Genomic DNA, 27,980 nt, shown 5'->3' on the forward strand with positions numbered 1-27,980 from the left:
CTCGAATATGAATATATGGAGACTTTAAACAGAGATATCCAAGAAGGGAAAAGCAAATGGAAACGGCCACGAAGACCATCACAAGAATTTGGAGACATGGAGAGTTGGAGTAGAGGAAGAGTTTCAGAAAACCAAGAAGTTTCAAAGGGTGGGATTGATTGATTTTTATACCGTGAAATGGTTTTACTCCCACTTCTCTTTCCTTATTTTCGGAAAATCAAATCATTACATCCAGAAAAACCACCCTTGTTTGTAGATGACAATGTTAGTCTTCATTTGAAAGCACACCGTTCACTTGAAGATTATATGAAAAGAGAAGGAATTCACAGAGTAGGATTCTGGCCTCCAAACTCTCCTGATTTACATCCTATTGAGAACGCTTTTGATTATCTGAAAGATCGAGTTGATGAATATATACCTTTAAATGGAGGTAAGCTTGAGAAAGCTCATGCAAGGGTATTTCTTGAGGAAGAATGGGGGAGGAAAATGGATGGGAAAACTGCTCAACTATGCGTCGTTCAGGGATAAGTTAGAGCGATGTATTGCAGTAAATGGAGGTAACAATTTTCGTGGGTAGATTATGTACATTTCTATGTATTTATTTTTTGAAAGTACTTACAATGACCCACCTCCCGTGCACAGACCCTGTACAGGCTTTTGGGCCGCACGAGTATGTCTGTCTGGTTGTGATGTGAAAGTCTAGATCACACGCCTAGTCGACTCGGATTCCAGCCGACGGGTGGATCCGCGATTATGCACTGCAACATCATTGGCATCTCTGCTGACTGTCGTAGCTGTATTTTTCATGCGAAGTCTCTCGGAATAAGAACAATAGCTTAGTTTATATCAGAATATTTCATTCCTAATCTTGGCTAGAATACATAGGGAGGCGCTAACATTCGCTCTTCGCAGCTGTACAATGCAGTACGCTCGCTCTGACCTGAAGCAACTATCCCTCCAACAAAAAAAAACGTAATTCACTACAACAGGAGCCCGCCACCCAAGAAGCATCCGATGACAACCATGCCGGTATATGCGGCCTTGAAGTCGATAGGGGCAACGAGTCCGTTAGCGGCAGCCTTAGAGGTCTGTCCATGGGTGCCACTGGTGGGGGTTCCGCTTCCATCAGACGAGATGCCATCAGCTCCGGAGGTCTGGGATCCAGCTCCCTTCAAGCCTGGTCCCTTTCCAACATCGCTCGTCATGTACTCCTGAGCCTTCTTGGGGATGGTAGGGAGATCTGAGGTAGTAACGTTCCAGTTCGACGACTTGGGTGGGCACTGGGAGGCCGTGCCCTTGGTAGAATATCCACCGTCTCCGGTTGGGGCCGGGGTGCTGGCAAAGGCGTTCTTCAGGTAGTTGAACCCAGAGAGCTCAGAGACCGACGTGGTGTCCTTGATCTTGACGAGTCCGTAGCCGGAGCCCTCCTCGGAGTACTCGTAAACAAGACCACCAGAGTAGACAGCGGTCATGTCGGTACTGTACAGAGACTTGACCTCCTCGAACGTACGTGGGCCAGGCTTGATGCAACCGTACTCGGACAGGAAGATGGGGACGCCATAGTCGGTGAAGTTCTTGACCTTCTGGTCCCAGCCGGCACCGGTGAAGGTGTTGGGGGCACACCATGAGTAGTCGTTGAAGGCGAAGAAGTCGCTGCGCTCATCGTCGGAACCGCAGTTCATGTAGTGAGCCATGTCCATGCGGTTCTCGGAAACATCCGCGGCGGAGTATCCGACGGGGATCTTGCGGAGTCCCTTGGCCTTGATGTACGCGCGCATATCTCTGGTGGTGGCCTTGACGTAGGGAGCAGCCTCGGTGGTGGTGCCGTCGTTGATGACTTCCTGTAGAATAATTAGAATGAATTTGATTGATCACCTGCGCGAAGAACGTACATTGCCGCTGAAGAAAGCCAAGGTGTTGGTGTACTTGGCGAACTCGTCAATGGTAGCAAAGAGAGACTGGAGGTAGACAGCGTTGTAAGATGGCAGAGGGTCAGCACGGTTGATGGAGTATTTTGGTGTGCTGGCGTCCAAGACCAAGTAGATACCGGCATCGGCGAGGAGACCCATGCAGGTGGTGTGGTCCTTGGTGTTGTCAACAGTGTAGACACGGACGACGTTGGCTCCCAGCTTCTTGAACTCAGCGATGTCGCGCTTGCAGATCACATCATCTGCGAGGGGGTCCTTCGCGTCGGCAGATCCGCCTGGCTGGTAGTCGATACCACGGATGTAGAAGCGCTCGCTGCCCTTGAAGAAGGCGTTACCCTTCACGGTGATGGCCTCGAGAGTTGCTCTCGGCCTGAGGTCGTTGGGGGAAACGTTGCTCGGCACGGCAGTGACGCTGGTGGCAAAGGCCAACGCGGCGGTCATGGTGAAAGACTTCATCTTGATGATCCTGGTGATGAAAGAGGTTTGGATTGGGGCAGTGGAATGGGATTTGTTTGTTGCGTTGCACGAGCCCGAAATGAGTGAGGGGACGGCGAGGGTGAATTAACAAGGCACACGATGTTAACAAGACACACGATGACCCCAACGAATGAGTTGGCCAGTGATTACAAAAACAGATTCGAACGAGTGAAAGACGAGCATAAAAGAGGCTCGAGTGTCAAGAAGGGTTGTTTGAGGGAGGAATACGGAGGCTGGAGAGAAAATGGGGGACGTCACCGTTATAACGACCAGCCAAATCGTAACGAGGAGATGACGAGCCGTGTTGCAGGTGTTGCAGGTGTTGCACGAGAGCGAGGACGGGAAAGGACGTGTGTACTCTGTACTCGAACATGTCTAGGAGGTACATCCATACGGTGGACTTCCTCAGAGTACGCGATGCGGGACGCATGTGTGAGTTGTCGCACAGCCGCCCAGTGGAAATTGTAGAAATTGTTGTTCGCCACTTGCCGCCTTGCACTGCCCGCCCCGGCCCCCCCGGGGGGTGGTACAGTACAGTCTATTCCCGGATATGGACGGTGGAGCGAGATCGTCGATCTCGCAGCGCCACTGATGCTTAGCTGTGAGATGGTCGTGGCTGATTGGATGAAGATGAAGCAGAAACAGATTTGACCTCAAACAAGCCAACACTACTCCGTACTCCGTACGGAGTAATGTACTGACGATGCTACAGGAATTCAGTTTACACACGATCGACAGGCACTGGGGTTGGCTCCGCCGTGACATCACTTTGAGAGGCAACTGCTAGGGGTCACGACATAGGATGGGCCAAGTTGGCACGGACGGAGTATTATACACCAACTGATCGATACTCTACAGAAGTACGTACTACGCGCTCTCCTTCGCTCGTGATACAACAACAGAAGAAGCCTCCAGAGGCCCTCTATACAAGCTGCACATAGCTGGCTGGTACGCTTTTGGTAACCCCTCCCCGTTCCACCTCCGACCAGCCATCTCCGGGATCCTTCTTGACGAGGACAAATCTATCGCCCTCCAGCATGTTGTGCTCCGCATCGCTCTGTGCGGTATAGTCGTAGAGAGCCTCAACGTATCGAAGCTTTCTCGCGCCGCGTTTAGGGGCCACCACGGGACCCTGCTTCTTACTCACACTGCCGGCGACCGACGATCCCGAGTTGGAGTACGTAGATGCAGGGCGTGCTGATAAAGCAGGGGATGGCGAAGGCATCATTTCGAGGTATGATCCTGGGACGAGTCCTTCTCCGAATCCTGACTTGACCTTCACCCACCCAGAGCCATCTACTACCAAGTCAGCGTAAATCCACAAGAGCAATCAAACCAACTTACCATCCGGCTCCGTGATAGTAACCTCATCTCCCTCACCAACAGAGATCTCGCCTTCACCGCTCGCATCGTAAGCGTAGACCATCTTCCCTCTTGGCTCCGATGATCGTACGCCCGATGCCCCATTCGCACTACTACCTGGCAGCTCACTGATATAGCTCGTCGGGGGAGGCGCAACGAGACGCGCCTTTCGCAATGTACCGGCCGGCTTTGAGCTTCGATCTGGTAGCTGTGGTTCTGTTGTCGGTGACTGCGGGCCTCCTCTCGTGACGGAGCGATTTGCACTCGCTGCATACCCAGAACTCAGCGAGTTCATCGTGTTTGACCTACTGAGCGGTGTTGGTAACCCGGAAGGCATATCACCATTCCCAGCCACTGAAGGAGCCCTCCCATGACCTGCGTCCTCTTGTCTACTTGCCTTGAGTTTCTTCTTCTCATCTTTGCTCTGTTCCCCGGGACACTCGGCAGGCACCTTCATTTCGCACTTGCTGTGGCACGTATACCCACAATCGCGGCAGTCGAAGCCCTTCGCTGAAAGGCCCCAGATCCTCTCTCCGCAGAGATCGCAGTTTGTTGGAATTTTGAACGTCTGTGATTTGAAGTTGTGGTTCTTCGCTCCTATTGTAAGGTCACCGATTGTAGTCGTAATCGTGGTTGTTTCTACCTCCACATTTAGCCTCTTGTGGTCGGAATCGTGGAGGTTCTCTTGTGCCATGAGCAGCTGCGACCAAACCACAACCTCATCCCTCTTATCCTTGCCCTCTCGAACAGCCTGCTGAACCCGCTTCAATCCTTCTACTTCCTTTCTCCTCATATCGACATCTCTACGTAGGTCTCCCAGCTGGCCCTTGCTCTTGTTGAGCATATTCCGTAAGAAGACCTTTGCGGGTTCATCCACAATCATGGAGTCATCGTCGTGCCATACGGGGCTGGGCTCGAATGTCTTATTGACCGGCTCTTGCCACGGCGCAGCATTGTGCCGGACAAACATCATGGTGTCCAACGTGGGAATGTTTCTGGGGATTTCCTGTGCGAGGTAATTGATGATATCTGTGCTCCTCTTGATCATCCCTAGCTCCAATGATGCAGCTAGGGACCACAGACCGTTTAGCTTTGCTGTTCGAGCCTCGTTTAAATCCTGAAGGCCGTCTAGTACATCCGGGACATACTCATGATAGTACATTTCCTTTTGCTTGTTCATGGCGCGGATGGCGATCAAGTATGTGTTTTTGGCATTGTTCATTTCCAAGAGTTGCTGCTGATACGAGTTTTGCGCTTTGGCCTTTGAATAGTCGAATGCAGACTCTGACTTCTTCCGCTTGTTCTCAACTTCCTGGCAAGCCGCGTCGTATTTAGCCTTGGTCTTCTTCAGGTCACTGTATGTAGAGTCGCGCTCTTTCTCCAATTTATCCGCGTAATCGGCATGACGTTTTCGGATATCTTCATACCTGAGCCCAAGATTTCGCAGGGGCTCTGCAACATTTTGGACCAACTCGTTCCCGTATCGGTCGTGCTCGGCTGCCCGCGATTCAAGCGTCGTAAGCTGCGTGGTCCACGTTGTGAGGGAAGCACTGGAACGTCAGCATAATCCAAAAAACTCAATCGTATGACCAACCTCTCCAAAGATCCAGGAGTCATTGCCGGCGTATCGCCAACACTTAGCGAGCCGGACTTCTTCGCCTTCTTCTCGAAGTACTTCTTTGCCAAGACATTGAGTTTGGCCCCATACTCCTTCTCGATCACGCTGCGCTCTCGGTAAAATTGCTGTATATCGTCGAGCCATGAGATGCCCTGTGACACCCAAGAGTTGACTGGTTTAAATGCATCCTGGCCGTGTAAGTATTGGCGTGGACAAATGACATGGCAATCAAACCTTGAGCTCGGCCCCAAAGCTGGGAGCTATTTGTACATCGGCCATGGCCGGCGGGAGTCAGCTTAGAGATGCGGTCTGGTTTCATGGAGATTTTGAGGCATCCCCTAGTCTCATTGCTGGTGCATGCGTATGTTGGCAACAGTGATACGAAGTGCCAGGGCGACAGAGTTGAATGATGATTACCCCACCAAAACTAGGCGCTGATTGATGGCTGAGGTGTGGCTCATCGGCGTCTCTGGGGATTCGGGCCGCCGTCACACCAGTTGCTCGTTGGCTTCTAAGCCACCCGGCGACATATTGTTCCGCGCCTGTTTCTATGACACCTACGCTATCCCCAATACAGGAATCCCAAAAGAAACCCCACCATCTTCGCGAGCTTTAAGAATACAGGCAGCATTGAATCAACTCATTCTCTCCAACATACATCAACATATTCGTTCACTCATACGAGCTACGCCGTTGAATTTGTTACCAATTATCGCGATTTCTGGGTTGAGGGCACCTCAGGCCTCACCGCCACCCCACTTCAAAGACTTGGCAGACTTGCCTGTTACAAAAAGAGCCGCGAAACAAAGACTCGTCGACATCTACCAACCTCGAAATGTCGACTCCAGGCTCAGACCAAAAGCCCTCGGGATCGCTTGCAGATCGCATCTCGCAGCCCCCAAAGAATGCTGACGCGCCAACCGCCGCTCTCGCCACCAACGAAACCAAAGCAAAGACCTCGTGGGCAGACGAGGTTGCGTCGCCACCCGCTGAATCGCCCAAAGATGTAGACAAGGCTCAGGTCGATGGCAGCACCGAGCATCAAGGCGGATCTGCCTTGCTTCCAGCAGGAGAGTACGAGGTGGAAGTGAAGCTCAGCGATATCCAAGGCGACACCTCGAGCCCTCTGTACTCCATCAACTCGTTTGAGGAGCTGGGAATGTAAGGAAGCCTGATTATACGGTATTGATTTCACTGCTAACAAACACAGCTCTGAACAGATCTTGAAGGGCATCTACTCGATGAACTTCAAAAAGCCATCCAAGATCCAGGAGAGGGCCCTCCCTCTTCTCCTCGCCAACCCGCCATCCAACATGATTGCGCAGTCTCAGTCCGGAACTGGAAAAACCGCTGCGTTCGTCCTTACGATTCTCTCTCGTATCGACTATAGCCTGAAGCAGCCACAGGCCTTGGTCCTGGCGCCAAGTCGAGAGCTTGCCCGCCAGATCGAAGGTGTTATCCGAACCATTGGACAATTCGTTCCCGATCTCGTGGTCCAAGCGGCGGTCCCTGGTTCTGTGGAGAAGGGAAAGAGACTTGAGGGTCAAGTGGTTGTTGGAACTCCAGGAACTGTCATGGATTTGATTAAGAGGAGGCAATTTGATGTCAGCAAGGCCAGCCTCCTGTGCTTGGATGAGGCAGACAACATGCTCGACCAGCAGGGTCTTGGGGATCAATGTCTCCGTGTCAAGCAGTGAGTGCCTTCATACCCCTCTTTAATATTACCCACTAACAAACCAGCCTGCTTCCAAACCTCACCCAGATCCTACTCTTCTCAGCTACCTTCCCCGACGAAGTCATGCAATACGCGAGGAAGTTCAGCCCCAAGGCGAATGAGATTAAGCTCAAGCACGAAGAGCTCACCGTCGCCGGAATCAGTCAGATGTTTATGGACTGCCCTTCGGAGGATGGAAAGTACGATATTCTCGTCAAGTTGTACGGTCTCATGACCATTGGATCGTCGATTATTTTCGTCAAGGTAGGTTGTCTGAACTGTTCAGATGATATATTTACTGACGTAATATAGAAACGAGAGACTGCCAGCAGAATCGAGAAGGCCATGATTGCTGATGGCCATCAAGTCGCTGCTCTCCACGGAGCCTTTGAGGGCGCAGAGCGTGACTCCATCATCGACAAGTTCAGATCTGGAGAAGCGAAGATCCTCATCACCACCAACGTTCTCGCCCGTGGAATCGATGTGCAGTCCGTGTCCATGGTCATCAATTACGACATCCCGATGAAGGGCCGCAATGAGACCGAACCCGATTTCGAGACCTACCTCCATCGTATTGGACGCACTGGGCGATTCGGACGTGTGGGTGTCAGCATCAGTTTCGTGTTTGACAAGAAGAGCTTCATGGCACTCAAGGCTACCGCGGAGCACTACGGCATCGATCTGATCAAGCTGAACTGGGAGGACTGGGATGAGACGGAGGATATCGTGCAGCGCGTCATCAAGTCGAGCCGCGCGGGTACAAATTTCAAGGGCAACTGATTATATGGGGGGGTTGATACCAGGCAGGATATGAGAAAAATGTCATTGATGAGATGGAAACTGTGGATATGCCTATAGAAATAGCTCTGGTCGGCAGGGGATGGTGGAAGGGGTGGTTCTGCCGCGGGCGTTTAATGTATAGAGCTGCACTTTGCCACAGCTCATAGCATGGATCTGTACTTTGAGACAGAATAGAATAGCGAGTGTCGACGGCTTGTTTCCGAATAAACAAGATTCTATAGCCACGTGATGAACTGTATGGCGAGCTGGACGGGGTCGTTGAGTCTGTGCTCGCGTGTCAATGGTCAAACCGTCAGAGGCGTCGTGAAGCCCGCCCCTCAATCTAGTGCAGCAATGCGTTGGCGACGCAACGTCTATTTTTGGGCGGTGAGTGTTGCCACGTGAGACGGCGATATTTCTCAGTCGTGCACATCGAGTCGTGGGTGCAGCCATGTCTCGCGAATAGTCGTCGATGCCGACTCTTCCTGCTGGCTGGGGAGGGGGGAGAAGACGGGGAGGGATATCTCGTAAAGCGCGTCGGGTATGTCGAGTAATTGGCTCACAGGTCCATGGCAGACGACCATTGGCGTCAAAACCGGTTCTGGTGGGCTTGAATGGACGGTGAGCGGCCACGACAGTAGGCCAGTTACGCGACAATGCGGTCAGCCTGGACGGCGAGCGTTGATCGGTTTGATGCAGGTGCGGGATGGGCATGCCTTGCATGGAAGCGCCGGGAGTCTGAATGAGGCAACCAGAGCATATGCTATGAGATGAGGATGGCGATTTCTCCGTTTGGTGCTGCCAACGGAGCTGAAAGCAGCGATGCCATTCGACAGAACGCGTCCCTCTTTTGGCGTGGTTGACGTGTTTGGCGTGGCTAGGGGGGAGGGGTGGGGGTGCAATTGTACGGTGAGAGCATGTGATTGGCTTTGGGGGGTTTGAGGGTGTTTGGGGGGGGGGTGTGGGTCCAAGCCCGTCCAATCTCTACACACTCTACTGTTTTGAGATAGAATGGGGGGTGTGGTGTTAGAGAGGTATGAAATGGACATGGGATGGTACATCGAAGACACAGTACTGTTCTGGTAGTGGAAGGGCTGGGAGATATACCCACCTACGGAGTACACACACCCACCTCCACACACACATCCCTCACCGCCTCACGTCCTTCCCGCCTCGCTTCTCTCGCTTACTTCTCTCGCTTACTTCTCTCGCTTACTTCTCTCGCTTACTTCTCTCGCTTACTTCTCTCGCTTACTTGTGCTCGAGTCCTCTGCCTCCTCTCACCGGACCTCCTGCTTGGACCAATCACCGTTCCCCCTCAACCCTGAACGAGCCATACTCCCACCCCCCACCTCAACCCTGAACGAGCCAATACTCCCACCCCCTTCAACCCTGAACGAGCCAATACTCCAACCCCCCCCCCAACCCTTTGCGCCTTTGTGTATACGCTAAACACACCCCCCTACTTTCCCTTCTCTCCCGTCCGCCGTCAGTCGAAGGCCCTAATTCCCATTTCGCACCGGCGACTCCACACATCCTCCTCAATCTTCTCTTCTTTCCATCTTCCTCTTCTTCAGCTCCCTCCTCCCTTCCGTCTCTTCCCGTCCCCACTGCGCCGTCCTCCTCGCCTCGTCGTCGTCGAGTTTTCCATAGGCCCATTCGGATCGAGAAAAAAAGGAAGAAAAGAAAAAGCAAAAACTTCGTCGCTCTTCTCACTGTCAACTTCTGCAGCTACTACCTTCTTTCCGGAGCAGTCGCTTGAAGCAAAATACAATCCCGTTGGACAAAAATTGTAGAGAGTCCCGCTTAAGAGAGATCTCGTGGGCATTCCGGATCGCGACTGAGACAACCAGCTTCCATCGAACTACCGACCTTCATTCATCGACCGGCGCGACTCGAGTGCTCGACCTCATTCCTGCTCTTTGAGAGACGCTTTTCTTCCTCGCTGTCCTTTGTGATCTTTCGTTGTGTCGCCCGTCGGCTGCAAGGAACAAACATCTTATACATCAAACACACGGCGCCATTCATTCGATACTGACCATTCAGCTCTCTTCAACTTCGCCCTCCAACGACGGCCCTCTAATACACATAGCAATCAGCACATAATTTGTCGCAGCTTTTTCTTCTTCTTTCGCCGTTTGGTGTCTCTTTTACCGACCCAACTTGGGAATTCACACGCTATATTCACTTTTCGCCTTTCCACAGATCAACATTTGAGATTCACTTGGACTCGACAATTCACACTTCTTGCGCGCATTCACACCGTTGCGATAATTCTCAGCAGTCTTGCATTTTGACCTGAGTCTGAACTCACGCCTAATTTCTCTAATTCAGCTTCGGAGCACGCGTTACCTTCGCACTCTCCTCACTACACTTTGAAAGATACAACAAAACAAAACACTGTACATTACCTCCATAAAACAACCATGAGTATGGGCGCTGGCGGTCTAGCTCAAATGTCGTACAACAACTTCCAAACCATCGGGGTTCCCGGCTCTGGCTTCGCTTCCAGAGGGAAGGGAGCCCACATCAAGCGCCTCTCGTTCGAGCCCACGGCAGCCTCCGACCCGGCCAACAATGGCGCCCCGACTCCTCGCACGAGCCGCTCTCACCTGCTTGCGGGTTTGAGGACGGCCCCGAAGACGACCACTGGAGCCCATTTCCCTCCTTCTGCACCGCCGACCCAACTCCAGCACAAAGGCCTCGACAACAGCATGTACGCGGATAGTAAGAACAACTCTCGATCTGGGTATGGCGCGCCCAAGACATCCATCGGTTCTTCTTTCAGCACGCAGCAGCATCCCAGCTACAACCGTCAGATGTATGCACTCCCCGAGCAGGTCCTGGCTCCCCCGGAGATCCACATCGATGAGCATGGCCAAGAGCAGATGGACCCGAATCTGTATGCCCAGCTGGTTGCCACAAACATGTATCTGGCTGAGCAACAGCAACGGCTGCAACAGCAGCTCATCAACGTCCAGGCTGCTGCTCAGCAGTTCCAGTCCATGGGCCTGGGTCACATGGGCCGCCAGGTGCCGCAACAGTTTGCCACCCCACCTGTCACCCCAGGTGCAGGCATGTACCAACAGCAGGCAAAGCAGAATGGCCAGCCCGTCATAACTCCTGTGCCTGGAGGTCAGCCGGGTCTGTACTCGGTCTACAACCCCATGACTGGCCAGCAGACATACTACATCGACCAGGGTGCACAGCAGGCATACGCTGATAGCCATGACATCTACACGGATTCGGGATCGCCACCGCAGCAGCCTGGCACTCCTCGCTTCCAGGTGTCACCGCCAAGCAACAACGGCATCACTCGCAGCATCTCGCCCCCAAAGAAGAGCGCCTCGCCTCCTCAGGACCATACGCCGCTCCCACCGCCATCGGCCAACGCTTTCCGCCGTGGACACAAGAAGTCGTGCAGCCTGGCCAATGTTCTCACCGTCTCCACGGCCGTGAATGTTGACAGCGGGTCGAGGACTTCTGTCCCAAAGACTGCAGGCTATGCTCCTACTCCGATGACCGGAACCTTTGGTCCTGGACAGGGACGAGCTGGCGAGCACCCCATCCGCCAGCCACGCGGACCGCCATCTCTGGATGAGCTGCGCGCTAAGCCCACGTCCAAGTTTGAAGGCAGCAAGAACTTTTCGACCCGCCAACGCCGCAATGCCGTCCACAACCTGGTTCGCGCTGGGTTGGAGCGTCGCCGTGCTCCGGGATCTGGTTCTGCCGGCAGCATCAGTCCCATAAGCGAGACGGGCGAGCTCACCTGTGCGACGTCGTCGGGCGAGGAGTCTGATAGCGGCAGGAGCGGCAGCGGAAGCCTGTCCGGGCGACCAAGCTTGGGCAGCCTCCGCACCTCAATCCACGGCGCCATTGGCTCGGACAGGCCTTCATCGCGACAGAAGAACCACTCGGTCGAGAACAACTCTGTCGACACAACGCCGACCACGGCAGGCACAAGCGGTGACGAGGGTCCCGCCATCTGCAGCTTTGCCGCTGCCTTCAAGCATGGTGGCAAGAAGCCCGAGGCTGAGCAAGCGCGGCTCAAGGCCCCCATGCTGGTTCTCAGCTCTGTTGAGAAGCGCAAGAGCTCCATCTTTTAAACGGCCGAGCTCGCCCATTTGAAGCACGCGTGGTAGATCCGCGAGTGCAACAGGTGGGTTGATTTTTAGATGACAATTTGATATTGCATGCAGTGCGGATACCCTCCGCCATCGAACTTTTGACGCCGAATACGAATTATTACCAGGCAGCGACACGTCTGGGTCGCTATTTTCCATTTTTAATGACTCTCCTCGGTTGTCACGACACATTACTTGCAGTTGCACGCAAGTCGCGACGGCTTTACACTCGAGGGGTTTTCGTTTTAGTACGGGCGGATTGGATTCTTTCCTGGACGCTTACCCACCCAAGGCCCCTGATGGGATTGCCTTTCTTCATTATTTATAAGCTTGTACGGTTGGCTGGAGTATATTTTGGGTGGAAGCCATTTGAGCTTTGGGGGACGTGGGGGGTCTAGAGGGGGTGGGGTTTACGGGGGTGTATGTAGATCTCTGATGAGATTCATTCATGTTCCTGTGTCGTCTGTACTCGGTTTGCTTGCCATGGCTGGAATGCCTGTGCGGGTAGAGGAGGGACCTCCGGAGTAGATAGGATAGCCAAGATAGTTGGCTAATGCAAGAAGAAATACAATGCAAACTCTCCGCAGTGCGTGAAACGTGAAACATAAGATAGCCGTGAGAATCGTAGCTGTGAATTTCGAAGCTGCATCAGTTAGCGTTGGTCTCGGCCCGTAGCTCTCTTTGTTGCGGATTTCTTTCCCGTGTAGATCATCATCTCTTTGTCATAATGAGATTCTGGAACTGCTACGCCTCTACGTGACGTCACAGCTGTCTCAGGACGAGATTTCTTCGTCAGTGGCCGTCAGTCTCCGTCAGCTGACGTCAGTCGCCGTCAGTCGCCGTCAGTCGTATATTTTCCCCCTTTAAATCTGATGGCATCAGAATTTATAACGAGATCGAGATGACATTAATCGTGCCATTTTCATAGGCTCGGGCTGTGCACGAGAGTGCTCCCCGCCAACGGTCTAGCCGCCCTTCGTTGGGTTCTAGGTCCCCTAGGGTGGCGGATAGGCTAAATCGGGCATCATCAACGGCGCTTTTTGCAACAGCATTTTATTCTCCATTTTTTTCTCCATTTTCTTCTCCAATTTTCTTGAGCAATTGCCATAGATAAGCTATCTATATCTGTGCCAAGTTTGTGGGCCATTTGGAATTTCTAGACCCGTTAGAACCCCCCACTCCTAGTGACGGACGACGGGTTATCAGGGAAGATGCGGCATATCGAGCCAGGTCGTTCCTTCGTCCCTTCCTTCAACTTTCCCAACATATAACCACCCATATATTTATCCTACGTACATACTTCGCTCACTCACTCACAGCACATGCATCTCTTCTGTCTATACTGATTACGACCAACCCATTCGCTTTTTGTATATTGCTATTCTGGTTCTGAATTGTTGTTTCTTATTACTTACTGATATGGATCTGCACTTGCCACTGTCCCTCCCATGATTCATCCCACCACGACATCCTTATCTGACTCTCGAACACCTCGCCGCCACGCCGGCAGTACCTGATTATTATCCCCCGAAACCAATTGACCATATACTCATCTCAGTTTGCCACGGACATGTCGGGCGAACCCGCATCTGCCGGCGAAGGAAGTCAGAACCGACCACACCGACCGAGTCTCGCGGAGGCGAGCCCCAGCGAGCCAGTTCTGCCTGAAGCCGACCCCATTGAGAGACCCAATTCTGCTGCCGAAGTCCCAGAGGTGCATGCGAGACGTGGCCGGGTGCGATTCAACAGCAAGAGCGAGGTCAATGATGTGAGAAACTCGCGGGTCATATTTCCGCTGCGAGACTCAGCGGTAGACGATACGAGACCGCAGCTCCCTGCACATGCTCGAAGAAGCCCGAGAAACACAGGAAATGATATTGAAGTGCCGAAGAAGCGTATTGCCGACAATGAGAATCCGTCCCCGGACGCTTCGGCCGTCGAGGTGGTTGCCCCGGTCCCGAGGAAGCCAAGGCCTTCGGTTCTGAGAAATAATTCAGCCTCGTCATTTACAGAAGATATGATGATAACCGATGATGGATATACGAAGCCAACGTCGGAGAAGGCCTTTTCGGCAAAAGCTGCTCGAGAGAGGGCAAAAAGGGTTGCCTCGCTCGTTGGCCACTCCGCCTCGTCATCAAGAAGTGTCTCCGCGGAGGGATTCCGATCTTATCCTACATCTCCCCTGCCTAGAAAAGGCAGGCAAGATGACATTCCACTGATGGACATGGACAAATACGGATATAACGATGGAAGATTGGACAGTGGCGAAGACGAGGACGGAGAATCCAAGGAGAGGAGGGCAAACGCTAGCACTTCCGAGGCACAGAAACTCGTGCGGACGCTCACTGGGAGGCCTACGTCTGGCCACGTGAGAGTGTTAAGCACCGACTCAACGGCGTTGGAGTCTGGGCAGTTGACGCCAATTCACACGAAGGGTTCTGTCGCACGTCCAGACCGGAACGGAGTTCTGTCTTCGTTGTTAAAGCTCTACAATCCGCAAGACGGACCAGCGCAAAAAGGAAGGACAAGCAGCACTGGGTCGTATGGTGCTCGAAGTGGTTTCTCGACGCCTGGGTCATCGGGCGCTACGACCCCGAAGCAGAAGAATGCAAAGTGGTACAATCAGAAGAGCCAATCCTGCGAGACACTGGCTGGACTTGTGGAAGCATCCTCAAAACTTGCCGCGTATGGTGGAAATACCCCGACTGGACGGAGCAGCAAGCGCCCTCCGATGCATGGCCGAACATCTAGTGGGGGGTTCACGCAGGCTTTTCACAAAATCAGCAGGCCCCGGCTGGAAGATGAGATCAAGATTACCGTTCACATTGCCGAAACGTTGCAAAGGCAGAAATACCTCGTCAGGCTCTGTCGGGCGTTGATGGCGTACGGCGCGCCGACTCATCGACTGGAGGAGTATATGAGAATGACTGCGAGAGTGTTGGAGCTGGACGGCCAGTTTCTGTACATTCCTGGCTGCATGCTTGTTTCGTTTGATGATGTGTCGACGCATACGACGGAAGTCAAGCTTGTTCGTACCCACCAGGGGGTGAATCTGGGAAAGCTCAAGGACGTCCACGAGATTTACAAAGAGGTTGTCCACGACGTGATCGGAGTCGAGGAGGCAACGCATAGGCTGGATTCCATCATCCGCGAGAAGCCCAAGCACAACAGGTGGTTACTGGTGTTCGTGTACGGCCTGGCGAGTGTCTGCGTTGGCCCGTTTGCGTTTGAAGCCAACTTTATCGACCTGCCCATCTCCTTCATCCTGGGATGCGTGCTCGGATTTCTCCAGCTGATCGTCGCGCCAAAGTCGGATCTGTATGCGAATGTGTTTGAAATCAGTGCAGCAGTCATCACCTCGTTTCTGGCACGTGGGTTTGGAAGCATCCCGTACAACGGGGGACGGCTGTTTTGCTTTTCGGCGCTGGCCCAGTCGTCGATTGCGTTGATCCTTCCGGGGTATATCATTCTATGCGGGTCGCTTGAACTTCAATCAAAGTCTATAGTGGCTGGTTCTGTCCGCATGGTCTACGCCGTTATATACTCGCTTTTCCTTGGATTCGGCATCACCATTGGGACGGCCATGTATGGACTAATGGACACCAACGCTACGTCGGCAACATCCTGCGCCAGGCCGATGAACCAATACGCCCGCTTTGCATTTGTACCTCTATTTACGATGTGCTTGTGTATCATCAACCAGGCCAAGTGGAAGCAGACGCCCGTGATGCTCCTCATATCGTGTAGCGGCTATGTGGTCAACTTCTTCACGTCGAGGCACTTTGCATCGAACGCACAGCTGTCACAGACTCTGGGAGCATTGGTTATTGGAGTGATGGGAAATTTGTACAGTCGACTTCGCCATGGTGTTGCCGCAACCGCGTTACTGCCCGCGATATTCGTACAGGTTCCTTCGGGTCTCGCGGCGAGCGGCAGTCTTCTGGCAGGACTGACCAGCGCCGACGGCATTACGAACACGACGAATAAGACGATCCCTGTAAGCAAATTTTTGCAGCTTCTCCCTGCTGATTATAGAGCCGCGACTGCGGACGGTGGCGGGAAGACTACCATTTCGTTCTTGATTGGTACTGGCAGCGCTCTCGTTTGTTTTGCTAAGCTTCTTTGACTTTTTATATCTGCCATCTATCCCCGATTTGTCGTCATTTAATGGTTACTTGGAGGAGAAACGGGATTGCGTGTGACATTGCTAACTATTTTCAGGTCGGACAGGAAAAAACGGAGCTCAACTCGATTGTGTTTAATGTTGGATATTCGATGATACAGGTTGCGATTGGGATTACGGTTGGGCTCTTCTTGAGTGCGTTGATTGTGTATCCGTTTGGGAAGCGAAGGTCGGGATTGTTTAGCTTTTGAGCAGGTGAGATGGCGTTTGGATGGCGTTTGGATGTAGATACTTACAGGCGCTAGAGCCATTCATCAATCCAAACATTGTGCACCGTCGCTATCGGTTTGACGACGCAAACGTAATAGCTTCTCTTCGTGGGATTTTCCACGTCTGTCTTAGCACAGCCGCCTGTCCGTGACATTCTAATAGAGGAAAAGGTCTTAGCGTTTAGAGTTTTAAATTTTCTTAGAAATAATTAGGTATATTTAAAGACCTTAAAGAGGTCTTTAAAGGTCGAAATTAGCCAGGGTTAGGGATTAATTAAGGGCAAAAGAATTCAATACCATGCATCACCCCTGTAAAGAACTTGATACCTAGTAGATAGCTAAAAGAATACAATACCCTGCGAATGCCACCTAATTGGTGACGTTCTCCCTGACTCCCCAACTCCTGCCTCCAGAAGGCTTTCCATGACCAGCTGCAGCACCCCTAATGCCCCCGTAGCCCCTGTAGCCCCTGTAGCCCCCTTCCTAATCCATGAGGTCGCCGACACGACCTCATGTTGTGCCCTGGCTCCCCACAGGTGCTACAACGAGAGGGTACCAGATCTGGTACTCTCGCCACAACAGCACCAAGAGGGAGCAACCCTCCATGATCCCGCTCTCGTCGACCAGAGCGTCTCCCGTCCTCTCTCCGAACGCGCATCTTCTTCGGCCTGCCACGCGGTACTCGCGTGGCAGGAGGGTGGCAGGCTGCCAGGGGAAGGATCTCCAACTCCGAGACATCCACAGGAGGCAGCGGTGTCTCATAAGACGCTGCCCAAACCTCTGGAGAGAGGATTGGGGGCAGCAGGGGGGGGATCGGGGTCCCCGTCGCTAAGAGGAAGGTCATGACATGCCCACAAGGCACGTCATTCTGCTGATATCGATGGCAAGAACAGGTTTTTGCCATTAGGTCAACGAGGTGGATAGCCCCCTTGGGCTCAACCACCCTCCCCGACGTTGGGGAGGACACTTGAATGGTGTTCCTCCCTGCCCATAGCCTAGGCTATCTACGAAGGGCACGGTTACCCTTCGCTCCTCAATGAGCTTAAGCGCTCGGGATCGCCGGCCCGAGCGCTTCTCCATCACCCGATGCCATATGGAATCGAGGAGCTCTAGAACAGGGAGCTCCCTCTCGACTAAGAGCGTCGAATTGACGCTCTCAGCGATGTTGCTTGTACCGTGGCCGAATCGACGGCCATGAAAGAGCGCCTCTGCCCAGGTCCACGGCTCAGCAGCCTCGAGGTAAGCTGCCGCAATAGGCTTCACCTCTCGAAGGGCATTGAGGGCACCCCCATTGTTGGCCCAACTTGCGGCTAGGGCGAGAGTTTTTCAAATTTTTGGTCGATAGGAATACGATAATTGGAGGCAGAATGACGATTATCTTAAATATCAGACAATATATGGTGTTTTGATTCAGTGCGAGAAAATATATCGCACAATTGAATATATCTGCTAACCGAACATCGTTTTAGCAGCATTTGACTGTATATACCATTCTGTTACTATTTCGAGAATCTGAGTAGTCCGCGCTACCCACTCACGACTCAACCACTCATCCATCCAATCGCACATCACCGCCAAGTCTACCAACCTCGCTGTCATCATTGTCGCTGTCACCATTGTCATTGCAGTCGACATTGCAGTCGACCTGTAGTAGGGCAAACTGGCAGACTCACCGCCCTCTGCCCTCATTTGTGGCTGCCCTGAAGGACTTGATTTTCTGGCATTTTACTAGCCTGCAGAAGCGCTGCTCATTTTTTGAGAACATGGCTTCGCTTGGTGAACTCGTTGAGCCTTTCGATGGTACAGAGTACCTTGATATTGGTGCTATGATCCACGCCCTGGACGATTGGGCAGTTAAGGGAAAGTTTACCTTCCGGACAGCATACCAAGACCCTGGCCGTGCCGCCTGGATTTGTTCAGAGGCCAAAGCCCTTGACTGTCGCTGGCGCTGCTGTGCAGTGCAACGAGCATAGGACAGCTACTGGGAGCTTGTTGTCACTGTGGCTGAGCACACTTGTGTTGGCCGAGGCACTCAGCACTTTTCATCTGCCTCAAAGAAGGAGTGGCTAGGCCCTGTAGTCTCTCGTCACTTAAATGTGACAAAGGCCACAACGCCTAAAGACATTGTTGACCTCCTATGTGTGGGTATCACTGCTGAGGTCAGCTACAAAGTAGCTCAGCTTTGCCACCTCTGCCTCCTCGATGGCGACATTGGCACTCAGCGACATAGCTTCCAGCTGCTGCCAGCTTATAAGCAGCACTTAGAAGCTATTTGTCCTCATTGTAACACTGACTTCTAAACGATAGAAGACACAGAGGTTTCTTGCATAAGGTTGACTTGACAGAGGAGGCAGGGGATTAGACACAAAGGCTTTCCAAGTAACACGTTACAGTATTGTAAAGAATACTATATTGAGTTGAGCATGAAGCTCCTATCTAAGGAAATACTATCTACTTATATAGTGGCATCGTGCCTCATGGGTAATCTGGATAGTTGGCGGATAGCTAGATATTCAGGATAGTTCATGAATAGCTCAACTATCCAATATTCACTAGTTTCTGCAACTATCCATTAGCCCCGTCACATGGCAGCCTACCCCACTTGCCCCCTGTGACTCACATGTCACGTTACTAGGTCCTGGTCCTGTAACCATGATGTCACGTTATCTTAGCCGTAACACTTGGGCCCAGATCCATTTAACACATGCACCGGTCGGCAGACTATGACCTTATTCACTACACGTGCTGGTGGAAACACGATCACCGCACAGGGGCTGCAAGCACCACCAACCCAGGTTGATTCAGGAAACCAAGCAGTTGAGACAGAGGACTTAGACGATAGCATTTTTAGAGACGAGGACCCAGTTGCGGCCCACAAAAAGCGCCGCAGAGCTGCACAAGGTACCAAACCTACGAAAAAAGTGCCAGACCCGAGGAGGTTGCGCAAGGCCTGTTCATGGCGAGGATGGGGCTTGCTGAGAAGGAAACTGGACGAAAACTACAGGACCGAATAAAGGACATATACGAGATGGCAGTAGTTATGGAGGGAGACGTTTACGACCATCGGTGTTGGGTTAAACAGCATCTAATGAGAATCCAGGTGAGGGATATGTAACCAACTACTTCCTCCAGGACATATTCTCAATTGCCGGCATCGTCGTATTGTCACTCTCATCAATGAGACTAAGGAGCCAGGGTGGAACACAGTACAGATGGCTCGCACACTCCAGAATGACAAGTCAGTGCCAGAGGATGTGCATCAGATGTTCAAGGCCTTTGAGGTTGACAAACTAAGATCCGAGTCTAGAACTGTAACCAACCTGGATTTTGTTCATGCCTTGGAAGATAAGGTGAAAGCATTCGTTAAATTCAACCAATGTCGTCGCAAAGTGAGCGACCGTGACCCAACCATGATGGAATGGCTGCTGAAATTGGGGAAGACCCGCCAAGGGTTCAGTTATCTATCCATCTTTTACGAATTGACTGGTGAGTTGCTAAATCTTAATAAAGGGGAGGATGTCACAAAGAATAAAGGGGAGGATGTCACAAAGCATTACGAGGGGGGCGCAATCATATACGATATAATTGAAATGTTTGGCCCCAGCATACTGTAAGGACAGTTTGAACCGAGGCTGACCTTCAAGTCTGCAGAAGTATCCGAAGTATAATGTGAAGACTTCGATACTCGAAGCAGTAGGACAAGGTATAGTAGTTCAGGCTCCAAAGCATATACTTTATACCACAGGGGTCAAGTGGTGAGACTAACAGGTTGGCCAAGTGGTTCGACTCGAAGTAAGGGAATGCAAAGTAAGTCGAAGCAGGAGAAATTGCAAGAAGGCCAAGTAGTATATAATTTGCTAGCTAAAGATCAATAAGAGACATGAGCAATAAGTGCTTATATAACAGTAAAAATCCCTAGTGCCAAATAAGTGAAGGCACTAATTAACTGAACCCTAGCTAAGCGAGCCCTAGTGCAGCAAGCCAATAACAAGAGAGCCTAAGCCAGTAGTCAACATTTGGGCTGATCTAGGTCAGCAAGTGAAGCGAAGTGAGTGAAGCAGGTGAAGTGAATGACATAGTGAAATAAGTACTAGAGACTAAAGCGAATCGAAGGGTCGTGACACAAATATTGAAGGGGTGTCATGACACATACTACCCCTACTACCAACAAACTCGGTAAAGTAGTGAGTTATCATTACCCTGCGTATGGAAGCTACTGACAGCAGCAATATTTGGACGGATAAAGTTCCAAAGGGCCTTCGAAAGGACGTTATGCAGCTATACCACGAAGCATTCCCGGAACTTCAAGATATATGCGACATAGTCAATGAGAAAATAATGGAGCCAATAAGGAAAGGTAAGAGGCCAGATATCGAGATTAACATCAAAGGGCGCAGTGTTATGCAGTGCCTGATGTCATACTGACATTCGTTGCACTCAGTTTGCTATCAAACTCAAGAGCAAACTTAGAAATCTCCTCCTCAAACCTACAAGTCACCATACATATCTTGGCTTATCACACCAACAACAGAAGCAATACTACTCAACGATTGCTGCAAACTCTTCTACTACATCTGTTTATGCTACATACATCACAGCATATTATTTGGACACTCATTGAACAAGTTATTAAGAATATCTCCTCCTTAAGGGGGTGGACCAATACTACCACATGGCATATCTCTACCAACTAGAGGCCTAGGAACATGAACGATAGCTCTAGAAGCTTCTACAACCCTCTATGATTCATTACACGTCATCGCTCCTTAGTTACCCACAAGATTGGTTAAGTTATGACATAATTTATCTATAGGTACTCTGACCTTGGACCTCCTTTTCACTTCCTATAGGCTAGGAACCCAAGAGATGGTTCTATGGGATTCTCTTACGTTCACTACATGATTAGCAAGCTAGTTGTGGGTCGCACTTGATTTCTAATACATTTACCAAGCCTGGTTAGTCATGGAAAGTCATGGAAAATGAGAGAACTACACTCCTTTGGCATAAATAGGATTGCCCTTTCCTTCAGAAAGGGCAAGCAGGCAATACAGTAAATCGACTATCACATACTTCCACGTCTTTTCCAAGCTTCCAAGCATTCATCTTGTTACTCCTTGTTTCTGAAAAGTCAGTGAGGTGTTAACCTCTGACTTACCCCTGAGTTCCCAGACTCAACATTTGTTGCAACTTGTCTGAACAACTTCACTACATCACACACCTGATTGCTGCGTTGTGGAATAGTCTAAGCTACAACCCTTTGGCTCTGTTTCCTAAGACAGTGTGTTGTCTTAGTAAAATCATCCCTTCCTTGGGTGGCTAGATTCTCACATCTGGTGCACCCACCATTACACCTTGCCTGCTTCAAGCTTCAACTATTTCTATAGCAGCACTTCGATACTACAATGGAGGACGACCAAGCTCCTACAACTACTGCTGAACAGCAGATGCAACAACTGTTTGCCTTTATACAAACTATAGCAAACAAACTTGAGAATTTGGAAAACACCTTTCAAGCCAACACTTCAGCAACACAATCTTCAACTCAGACACATCATACAGAGCTTCCCACAGCTCTGAGGGTGAAGTAGATGTCCAGTTGCATAAGGAATCCCTTCAACTTCCTCCTGTCTCCATGGTATAAATCTGGTGTTTGCACTTTAGGAAGTGCACCTGGGGTACTCGAAATAGCTCAGAAGATCTATTTTGCTGCCAGCTACCTCCGTGGATCTGCATTCAACTTCTTTGAGCCATATCTTAGAAGACTTAGTGGCAACAACCAAAATACCACTACACCTTTGATTACCTCTTATGACCAGTTTCAAGAGGAACTTACCAGGACCTTTGGAGACATCAACGAAACTGCTACAGCAGAAAGAGAGCTACAGAAGCTATGTCAAAAGACCTCTGCTGCTCAGTATACAACAGAATTTAGGAGAATCACTTCTCACTTGACTTGGAATGAAGAAGCCTTAGTCTTCACTTACTACCAAGGGCTCAAGAGCTCTATTAAGGATGAACTCAGCAAAGAAGAACGCCCTACAACACTTCAAACGCTTATAGAGAAAGCTGTCAGACTTGATGATAGGCTTTTTGAAAGAAGAAAGGAGAAGAACCAAGACTGGCATCCAACAAGAAATTTCAACAATTACACCTCTACACCAACTGCTAAGGACTCAGCACCTGAACCTATGGACTTAGACGCCTCTATAAAGAGATCTACAGCAAATCCAGCACCTCAGCCTACAGGAAACCCTCAAAAACTGAAAAGGGGTAAACTTACCCCTCAAGAAAGAAAACACAGAATGGACAACAACCTTTGTTTATACTGTGGCAAAGGGGGACACAGAATTCAGGAGTGCTATTCAGCACGAGGGAGTGCTGATTCAAAACATATAGCAGCCTCAGACACAGTCACAACTGCTATTCCTGAAAAACTTGAAAAATCCCTAGCAGGCACAACTTCAACTGAGACTATAACTTCTCCCCTAGACAACAAAGATGTGTCGATGGTGCTTTCTCAGAGTCTCACACACCTGTTAATCCCTATTCAACTCCATTTCAAACAACAGGTGTTGTCTACAAGGGCTATGATAGACTCAGGGGCAACAGGCAACTTTATATCTCAAGACCTCATCTTGACACACCAGTTACCTACAATTCCCAAACGCACTCCAGAGTTGCTCCGAGTCATTGATGGAACTCCTATCAGTTCAGGTTCCATTACCTGCAACACCCCAGTACTCAAACTTGAGATTCCCCTAGGAAAATCAACATTTTCAGACACCATCTCTTTAGATGTTATACCAATGAAGTACCCAGTTATCCTAGGTCTTCCATGGCTTCAAAGGCATGATCCAACTATCAATTGGAAGCATTTATCGCTTGGGTTTAGCTCAAATCCTGAGCTCAATACTGAAAAAACCCTTCAAGCCTCAGTTACCCCTATTCAGGTCCAAGACTCAAACTTGTCCCAGATCAAGGATTTTGACCAAACTATGGACGATATATCATCTCTGATATGGGTTAAACCTTTCCAACCTGTCCTGGAGATAGCAGCTACTTCAGATTTGGAGAAATCATCTCAGGAGGTCATTTTGCCTTTAGCATACCAAGACTACCAACATCTTTTTGACAAGGCAAAGGCATCAATTCTGCCAAAGCACCAGCCTTATGACCATGAGATACCACTCGCAGAAGGCTCAATGCCTCCCTACGGCCCTATCTACTCTCTATCTGAATTAGAGCTGAAAACTCTCAGAGAATACCTAGATGAGAACCTTAGTTCTGGCTTTATCAGACCTTCTTCCTCACCAGCAGGAGCTCCCATTCTCTTTGTCAAGAAGAAAGATGGCTCCTTGCGTCTCTGTGTTGATTATAGGGGCCTTAATGCAGTCACTGTTAAAAACAGATATGCTTTACCCCTTATCCCTGAGCTCATAGATAGGCTCTCTTCAGCAAGGATCTTTACCAAGTTAGATCTCAGGGGAGCTTATAACCTGATACGCATCAAGGAAGGTGATGAGTGGAAGACAGCATTCAGAACACGCTATGGTCATTTTGAATACCAGGTAATGCCTTTTGGGCTTGCCAATGCACCTGCTTCTTTCCAAGCTCTCATGAATGATATTCTAAGACCTTACTTGGATATCTTTGTTGTTGTCTACTTAGACGACATTCTTATATACTCTTTAGACACTCAAGAGCATGTTCTACATGTTAGACAAGTCTTAGAGAAGCTATCTCAAGCACAACTCTTTTGCAAACTTGAGAAATGTCTTTTCCATATGTCTCGAGTTGATTTCTTGGGACATAGAATTTCAACAGAAGGCATTCAGATGGACCCTGAAAAGACAAAAGCAGTACAAACGTGGCCTATTCCTTCCAGCATTAAAGAGGTTCAGTCTTTCCTTGGGTTTGCCAACTATTACAGGAGGTTTATACCAAGATATACATCCTTGGCTTTACCCCTTACTCAATTACTTCACAAGGACACTTTGTATCACTGGGATAAGACACAGCAAGATGCTTTCGATGCTCTTAAAGGAGAATTTAAAGAAGGGAAAATGTTACTACACTTTAACCCCTTGAAACCTGCCACTCTTGAGACAGATGCCTCAGATTTTGCCATTTCTGGAATCTTATACCAAGCTCCAAAAGACAAACAAGAAGAGCTATAGCCTGTGGCATTTTACTCAAGAAAGCTATCAGCAGCCGAACAAAACTATCCCATTACAGACAAGGAACTGCTTGCCATAGTATGTTCTCTAAAGCATTGGAGATGCTACCTTGAAGGGGCAAACTATCCTATCACTATTTACAGTGACCATTCAAATCTCTTGACCTTTACAACCACTAAACAGCTCAATCGACGACAAGCAAGGTGGTCTGAACAACTAAGGTTTTGACTTTGTTATAAAACATGTCTCAGGGGCCAAGAATCAAAGAGCAGATCTCCTCTCAAGAAGACATGACTACCAAGATTCTGCTAAAACTAGCAATACAAAGGCTCTTCTAGACTCAGCAAAGCTTATAGCAGCATCTTTAAGCAACCCTAGTACTTTAGAGGACTTAGGGGTAAACTTATCCCCTCAAGACCAAGTTGCCCCCATTACCTCTTCTCAGGAACCAGAGACCTTTAAAGACTATACACCCTCAGCAACACTTCTTAAAGCATTCAAAGATGCTTACAACCATGATCCCTTTGCGAAAAGAACTTTGGAATACCTCCAGAAGAAAGGTTCCTCTCTTGAGAAAGTTGGACTACAGAATTTCTCAAAAAATCAGCATGGACTTCTCTTATTCAAGAACTATATCTATGTCCCAAGGGATAAACGATTACAGCTACACCTCCTACAGCAGTTCCATGATGCTCCAGCCGCAGGGCACTTTGGCTTTGCAAAAACTTATGAACTTCTAACAAGAAAGTTCTATTGGCCTAGTCTAAGGACTACTCTTCAAGACTATATATCTTCTTGCACTACTTGCAACTTGAACAAACCTACACGGCAAAAGCCCTATGGCCTCTTGCAGCCTCTACCTATACCAGAACGCCCATGGGACTCCATATCCATTGACTTTATAGTCAAGTTGCCTCCTTCTATCCCAAAAGGGGGTGCTACCCCTTATGACTCTATCCTTGTGGTGGTAGAAAGGCTCACAAAAATGGCACACTTTGAGCCTTGCAATGAGACTATCACAGCTTCTGAACTTGCGTGGCTATTCCTCAAGGTGGTCTTTAAATATCATGGAATTCCTGGACACTGGATCTCAGATAGGGGAGCAGTTTTCACTTCAAACTTTTTTAAGGAGTTCTCTAAACTCTTAAACATGGAACAACGCTTCTCTACAGCTTATCACCCTCAAACAGATGGCCAGACAGAGAGAGTCAACTCTGTACTTGAACAATATCTAAGAATTTATACAAACTATGCTCAAGACAACTGGGCAGATCTTCTCCATCTTGCAGAATTTGCTTACAACAACACAGTCTCTAACACCACAAAAGAGACACCTTTCTATGCAAACTATGGTTATCACCCTAGGTTTGAAGTGGCAGAACTGAATTGTCCTGAAAATTTCAAAAACCCTTCTGCTACTGAAAGAATCATCTACCTTAAGGGCCTCCAGGACTATCTCAAGGTTCAAATACAGCGTGCACAAGACGAGCAGGCTCAGGCCTTTAACAGGGGTGTGGTTGCACCACAATTCAAAGTTGGTGATCAAGTCTTTTTGTCTAGAAGACATATCACAACTACTAGACCTTCAGACAAACTTGATACTAAAAGACTTGGACCTTTTAAGATCACAAGGACTATTGGCAAGAATGCTTTCGAGCTTGCATTACCACCTACTTGGACTATCCATAATGTCTTCCATGCATCTCTCTTGTCTAAGGCACAAGAAAGTTCCTTAAGACCACTTCAGTCTCCTCCACCTCCTGTTCTGATCTTGGATCAACCAGAATATGAAGTAGAGTCTATCCTTGACAAAAAGACACTTAGAGGTCAGGACTACTTCCTCGTTAAGTGGAAAGGCTATCCTACAAGTGACAACACTTGGGAGCCTAAGAGAAATCTAAAAAATGCATCTAAGCTCATTCTAGAATTTCTTTCTAAGAAAGCCACCTGGCTAAAGGGCAAGCAGACAGCCCACAAACGTCCTTAAAAGGGGGATCATGTCATACTGACATTCGTTGCACTCAGTTTGCTATCAAACTCAAGAGCGTTTGTGATTGGATGCGATGAGAGCGAGGGTGGCGGGGTAGGGAAGAATGGTGCTTGGTGGAGCTGCTCTGACGAGACGTTGGAATCCTCATTGTCGTGGTCTATAGGTTTAGTGTTGCCATTAACAGACACGTCTTTGGAGCCGTCGAGCTTGCCACGGCGGAAGTGCTCTTCTGCATGGAGGACACAGAATAGCTGGCTCAGGTAGTCGTGTTTATGCTTTTGGGGACCATCGAACCAGGGTGTCATAACGTTGTAGGTGACTTCTTTGAGTTTAGTAACAGTGATACCATGCTGCTGGGCTGGGCTGTTAGGGTCTTGGCTTACAACAAGGCCCAGGATGTGTATAAGGAGGGGGATGCGCTCTGGAGTCATGTTAACCATGGGACGGGATGGAGACAGGGGAAATAAAGACACATACCATGCTTGTGTAGGTGATCTATCTCCACATGCCTGATATCTCAGGCCACCATGGTGGAGAGGCGGCAAGCCTTTTCCCAGGGCCCTTGGTATATTGGTATGTACCTTGCTTTTTGGGCTCGAGGAGCTTCACCCATGTCTTTCCAATAGCCCTGCATGCAAGCTGTTGTATACCTGTAAGGCACTTATAGTAGACAGCGTTACGGGCAGTATCGTCCCCGATCTGAATCATTTCGGTAGAAAGGGTAGTGACGGCGTGGTCGCAGGTCTTAGGCTGGCGGCCTAAAACATTTAGGAGCATGTCCTGAAAGTCGGGTGTGAAGAGGAGTTTGGGGTCTGTCTTTATTTCAGTAGAAACCAAGGTATCAATCTGGCCGTCCGGGCGGGCTATGGCGAGGGCAAAGGAAGCGTATTCGATCTCATTTATGGCAGCAATGATGTCCTGTAGCACGTTAAGCTTCATTCACTGCCTAGCTAAATTCCTGTAATGCTTACCATGTTCTTTGATGTCTGCTTAGGCGTGTTGTTGAGATAAGTGTCCATTTTACTAGACTGGAACTAGTCTCCCATCGTCTTTTGGCAACTGCCAATAAGAGTTGATGGGGAAATGAGAGCCAATCTGATAGTATGTTAGGTACAGTTAGGTACAGCTATGAGAATGGCGGCTCAGCGACTTACTGGTAATGCAAGGCAGTGATGAGCGTATATGTGACTGCTCTTAAATGATACATTTCACCCTGCCCAGAGAAGAAGGATGTTCTATATAGATAAAAACCTGCACCCTCCTGGGGCACCCTAGTCTTCGCCATCCCTCCCCAATTCCCCAATCAATTCCCCGGCCTGCCACGCAGCAGCAAACGAGGACATGCATCTGCGTGTGCGAATAGTATACTATTCTCCCCCCTGAATAATTGTCATGATCCACTCTTTTGTCAAAAACCT

General features: G+C 49.8%; 8 protein-coding genes across 8 annotated transcripts; 4 read left to right on the forward strand and 4 right to left on the reverse strand.

The window, feature by feature from the left end:
* Positions 1 to 840: 840 nt before the first annotated feature.
* GEL1 (beta-glucanosyltransferase) lies at positions 841 to 3,069 on the reverse strand. Its single transcript, XM_024472265.1, has 2 exons — positions 1,893 to 3,069; positions 841 to 1,841 (listed from the first exon to the last, which is right to left on the reverse strand). The coding sequence occupies exons 1-2, from the start codon at positions 2,382 to 2,384 to the stop codon at positions 981 to 983; spliced, it is 1,353 nt and encodes a 450-aa protein (XP_024320385.1). The 5' UTR covers positions 2,385 to 3,069; the 3' UTR covers positions 841 to 980.
* Positions 3,070 to 3,092: 23 nt separating this feature from the next.
* On the reverse strand, positions 3,093 to 5,978 carry VC83_08721 (uncharacterized protein). Its single transcript, XM_024472266.1, has 4 exons — positions 5,620 to 5,978; positions 5,362 to 5,573; positions 3,750 to 5,317; positions 3,093 to 3,701 (listed from the first exon to the last, which is right to left on the reverse strand). The coding sequence occupies exons 1-4, from the start codon at positions 5,662 to 5,664 to the stop codon at positions 3,328 to 3,330; spliced, it is 2,199 nt and encodes a 732-aa protein (XP_024320386.1). The 5' UTR covers positions 5,665 to 5,978; the 3' UTR covers positions 3,093 to 3,327.
* Positions 5,979 to 7,921, forward strand: DBP5 (RNA helicase required for poly(A+) mRNA export). Its single transcript, XM_024472267.1, has 4 exons — positions 5,979 to 6,546; positions 6,596 to 7,078; positions 7,126 to 7,363; positions 7,412 to 7,921. Exons 1-4 carry the CDS (start codon positions 6,221 to 6,223, stop codon positions 7,877 to 7,879), a joined length of 1,515 nt encoding a protein of 504 aa, XP_024320387.1. The 5' UTR covers positions 5,979 to 6,220; the 3' UTR covers positions 7,880 to 7,921.
* Positions 7,922 to 9,416: 1,495 nt separating this feature from the next.
* Positions 9,417 to 12,385, forward strand: VC83_08724 (uncharacterized protein). The gene has a single exon (XM_024472268.1). The coding sequence runs from the start codon at positions 10,306 to 10,308 to the stop codon at positions 11,983 to 11,985; it is 1,680 nt and encodes a 559-aa protein (XP_024320390.1). The 5' UTR covers positions 9,417 to 10,305; the 3' UTR covers positions 11,986 to 12,385.
* Positions 12,386 to 13,323: 938 nt separating this feature from the next.
* Positions 13,324 to 16,837, forward strand: VC83_08725 (uncharacterized protein). Its single transcript, XM_024472269.1, has 2 exons — positions 13,324 to 16,000; positions 16,225 to 16,837. The coding sequence occupies exons 1-2, from the start codon at positions 13,574 to 13,576 to the stop codon at positions 16,375 to 16,377; spliced, it is 2,580 nt and encodes an 859-aa protein (XP_024320391.1). The 5' UTR covers positions 13,324 to 13,573; the 3' UTR covers positions 16,378 to 16,837.
* Positions 16,838 to 16,905: 68 nt separating this feature from the next.
* VC83_08726 (uncharacterized protein) lies at positions 16,906 to 18,030 on the reverse strand (the record flags this gene model as incomplete). The annotated part of the gene is made up of 3 exons (XM_024472270.1): positions 16,906 to 17,175; positions 17,419 to 17,705; positions 17,850 to 18,030. 3 exons carry the CDS (start codon positions 18,028 to 18,030, stop codon positions 16,906 to 16,908), a joined length of 738 nt encoding a protein of 245 aa, XP_024320388.1.
* A 1,088-nt stretch (positions 18,031 to 19,118) lies between these two features.
* On the forward strand, positions 19,119 to 20,009 carry VC83_08727 (uncharacterized protein; the record flags this gene model as incomplete). Its single annotated transcript, XM_024472271.1, has 2 exons — positions 19,119 to 19,296; positions 19,528 to 20,009. 2 exons carry the CDS (start codon positions 19,119 to 19,121, stop codon positions 20,007 to 20,009), a joined length of 660 nt encoding a protein of 219 aa, XP_024320389.1.
* Positions 20,010 to 26,567: 6,558 nt separating this feature from the next.
* Positions 26,568 to 27,581, reverse strand: VC83_08728 (uncharacterized protein; the record flags this gene model as incomplete). The annotated part of the gene is made up of 3 exons (XM_024472272.1): positions 26,568 to 26,983; positions 27,144 to 27,480; positions 27,534 to 27,581. The coding sequence occupies 3 exons, from the start codon at positions 27,579 to 27,581 to the stop codon at positions 26,568 to 26,570; spliced, it is 801 nt and encodes a 266-aa protein (XP_024320310.1).
* Between the last annotated feature and the right edge of the window lie 399 nt (positions 27,582 to 27,980).

The sequence above is a fragment of the Pseudogymnoascus destructans genome, assembly GCF_001641265.1.
Source record: "Pseudogymnoascus destructans isolate 20631-21 unplaced genomic scaffold scaffold_27, whole genome shotgun sequence".
Classification (NCBI taxonomy): domain Eukaryota; kingdom Fungi; phylum Ascomycota; class Leotiomycetes; order Thelebolales; family Thelebolaceae; genus Pseudogymnoascus; species Pseudogymnoascus destructans.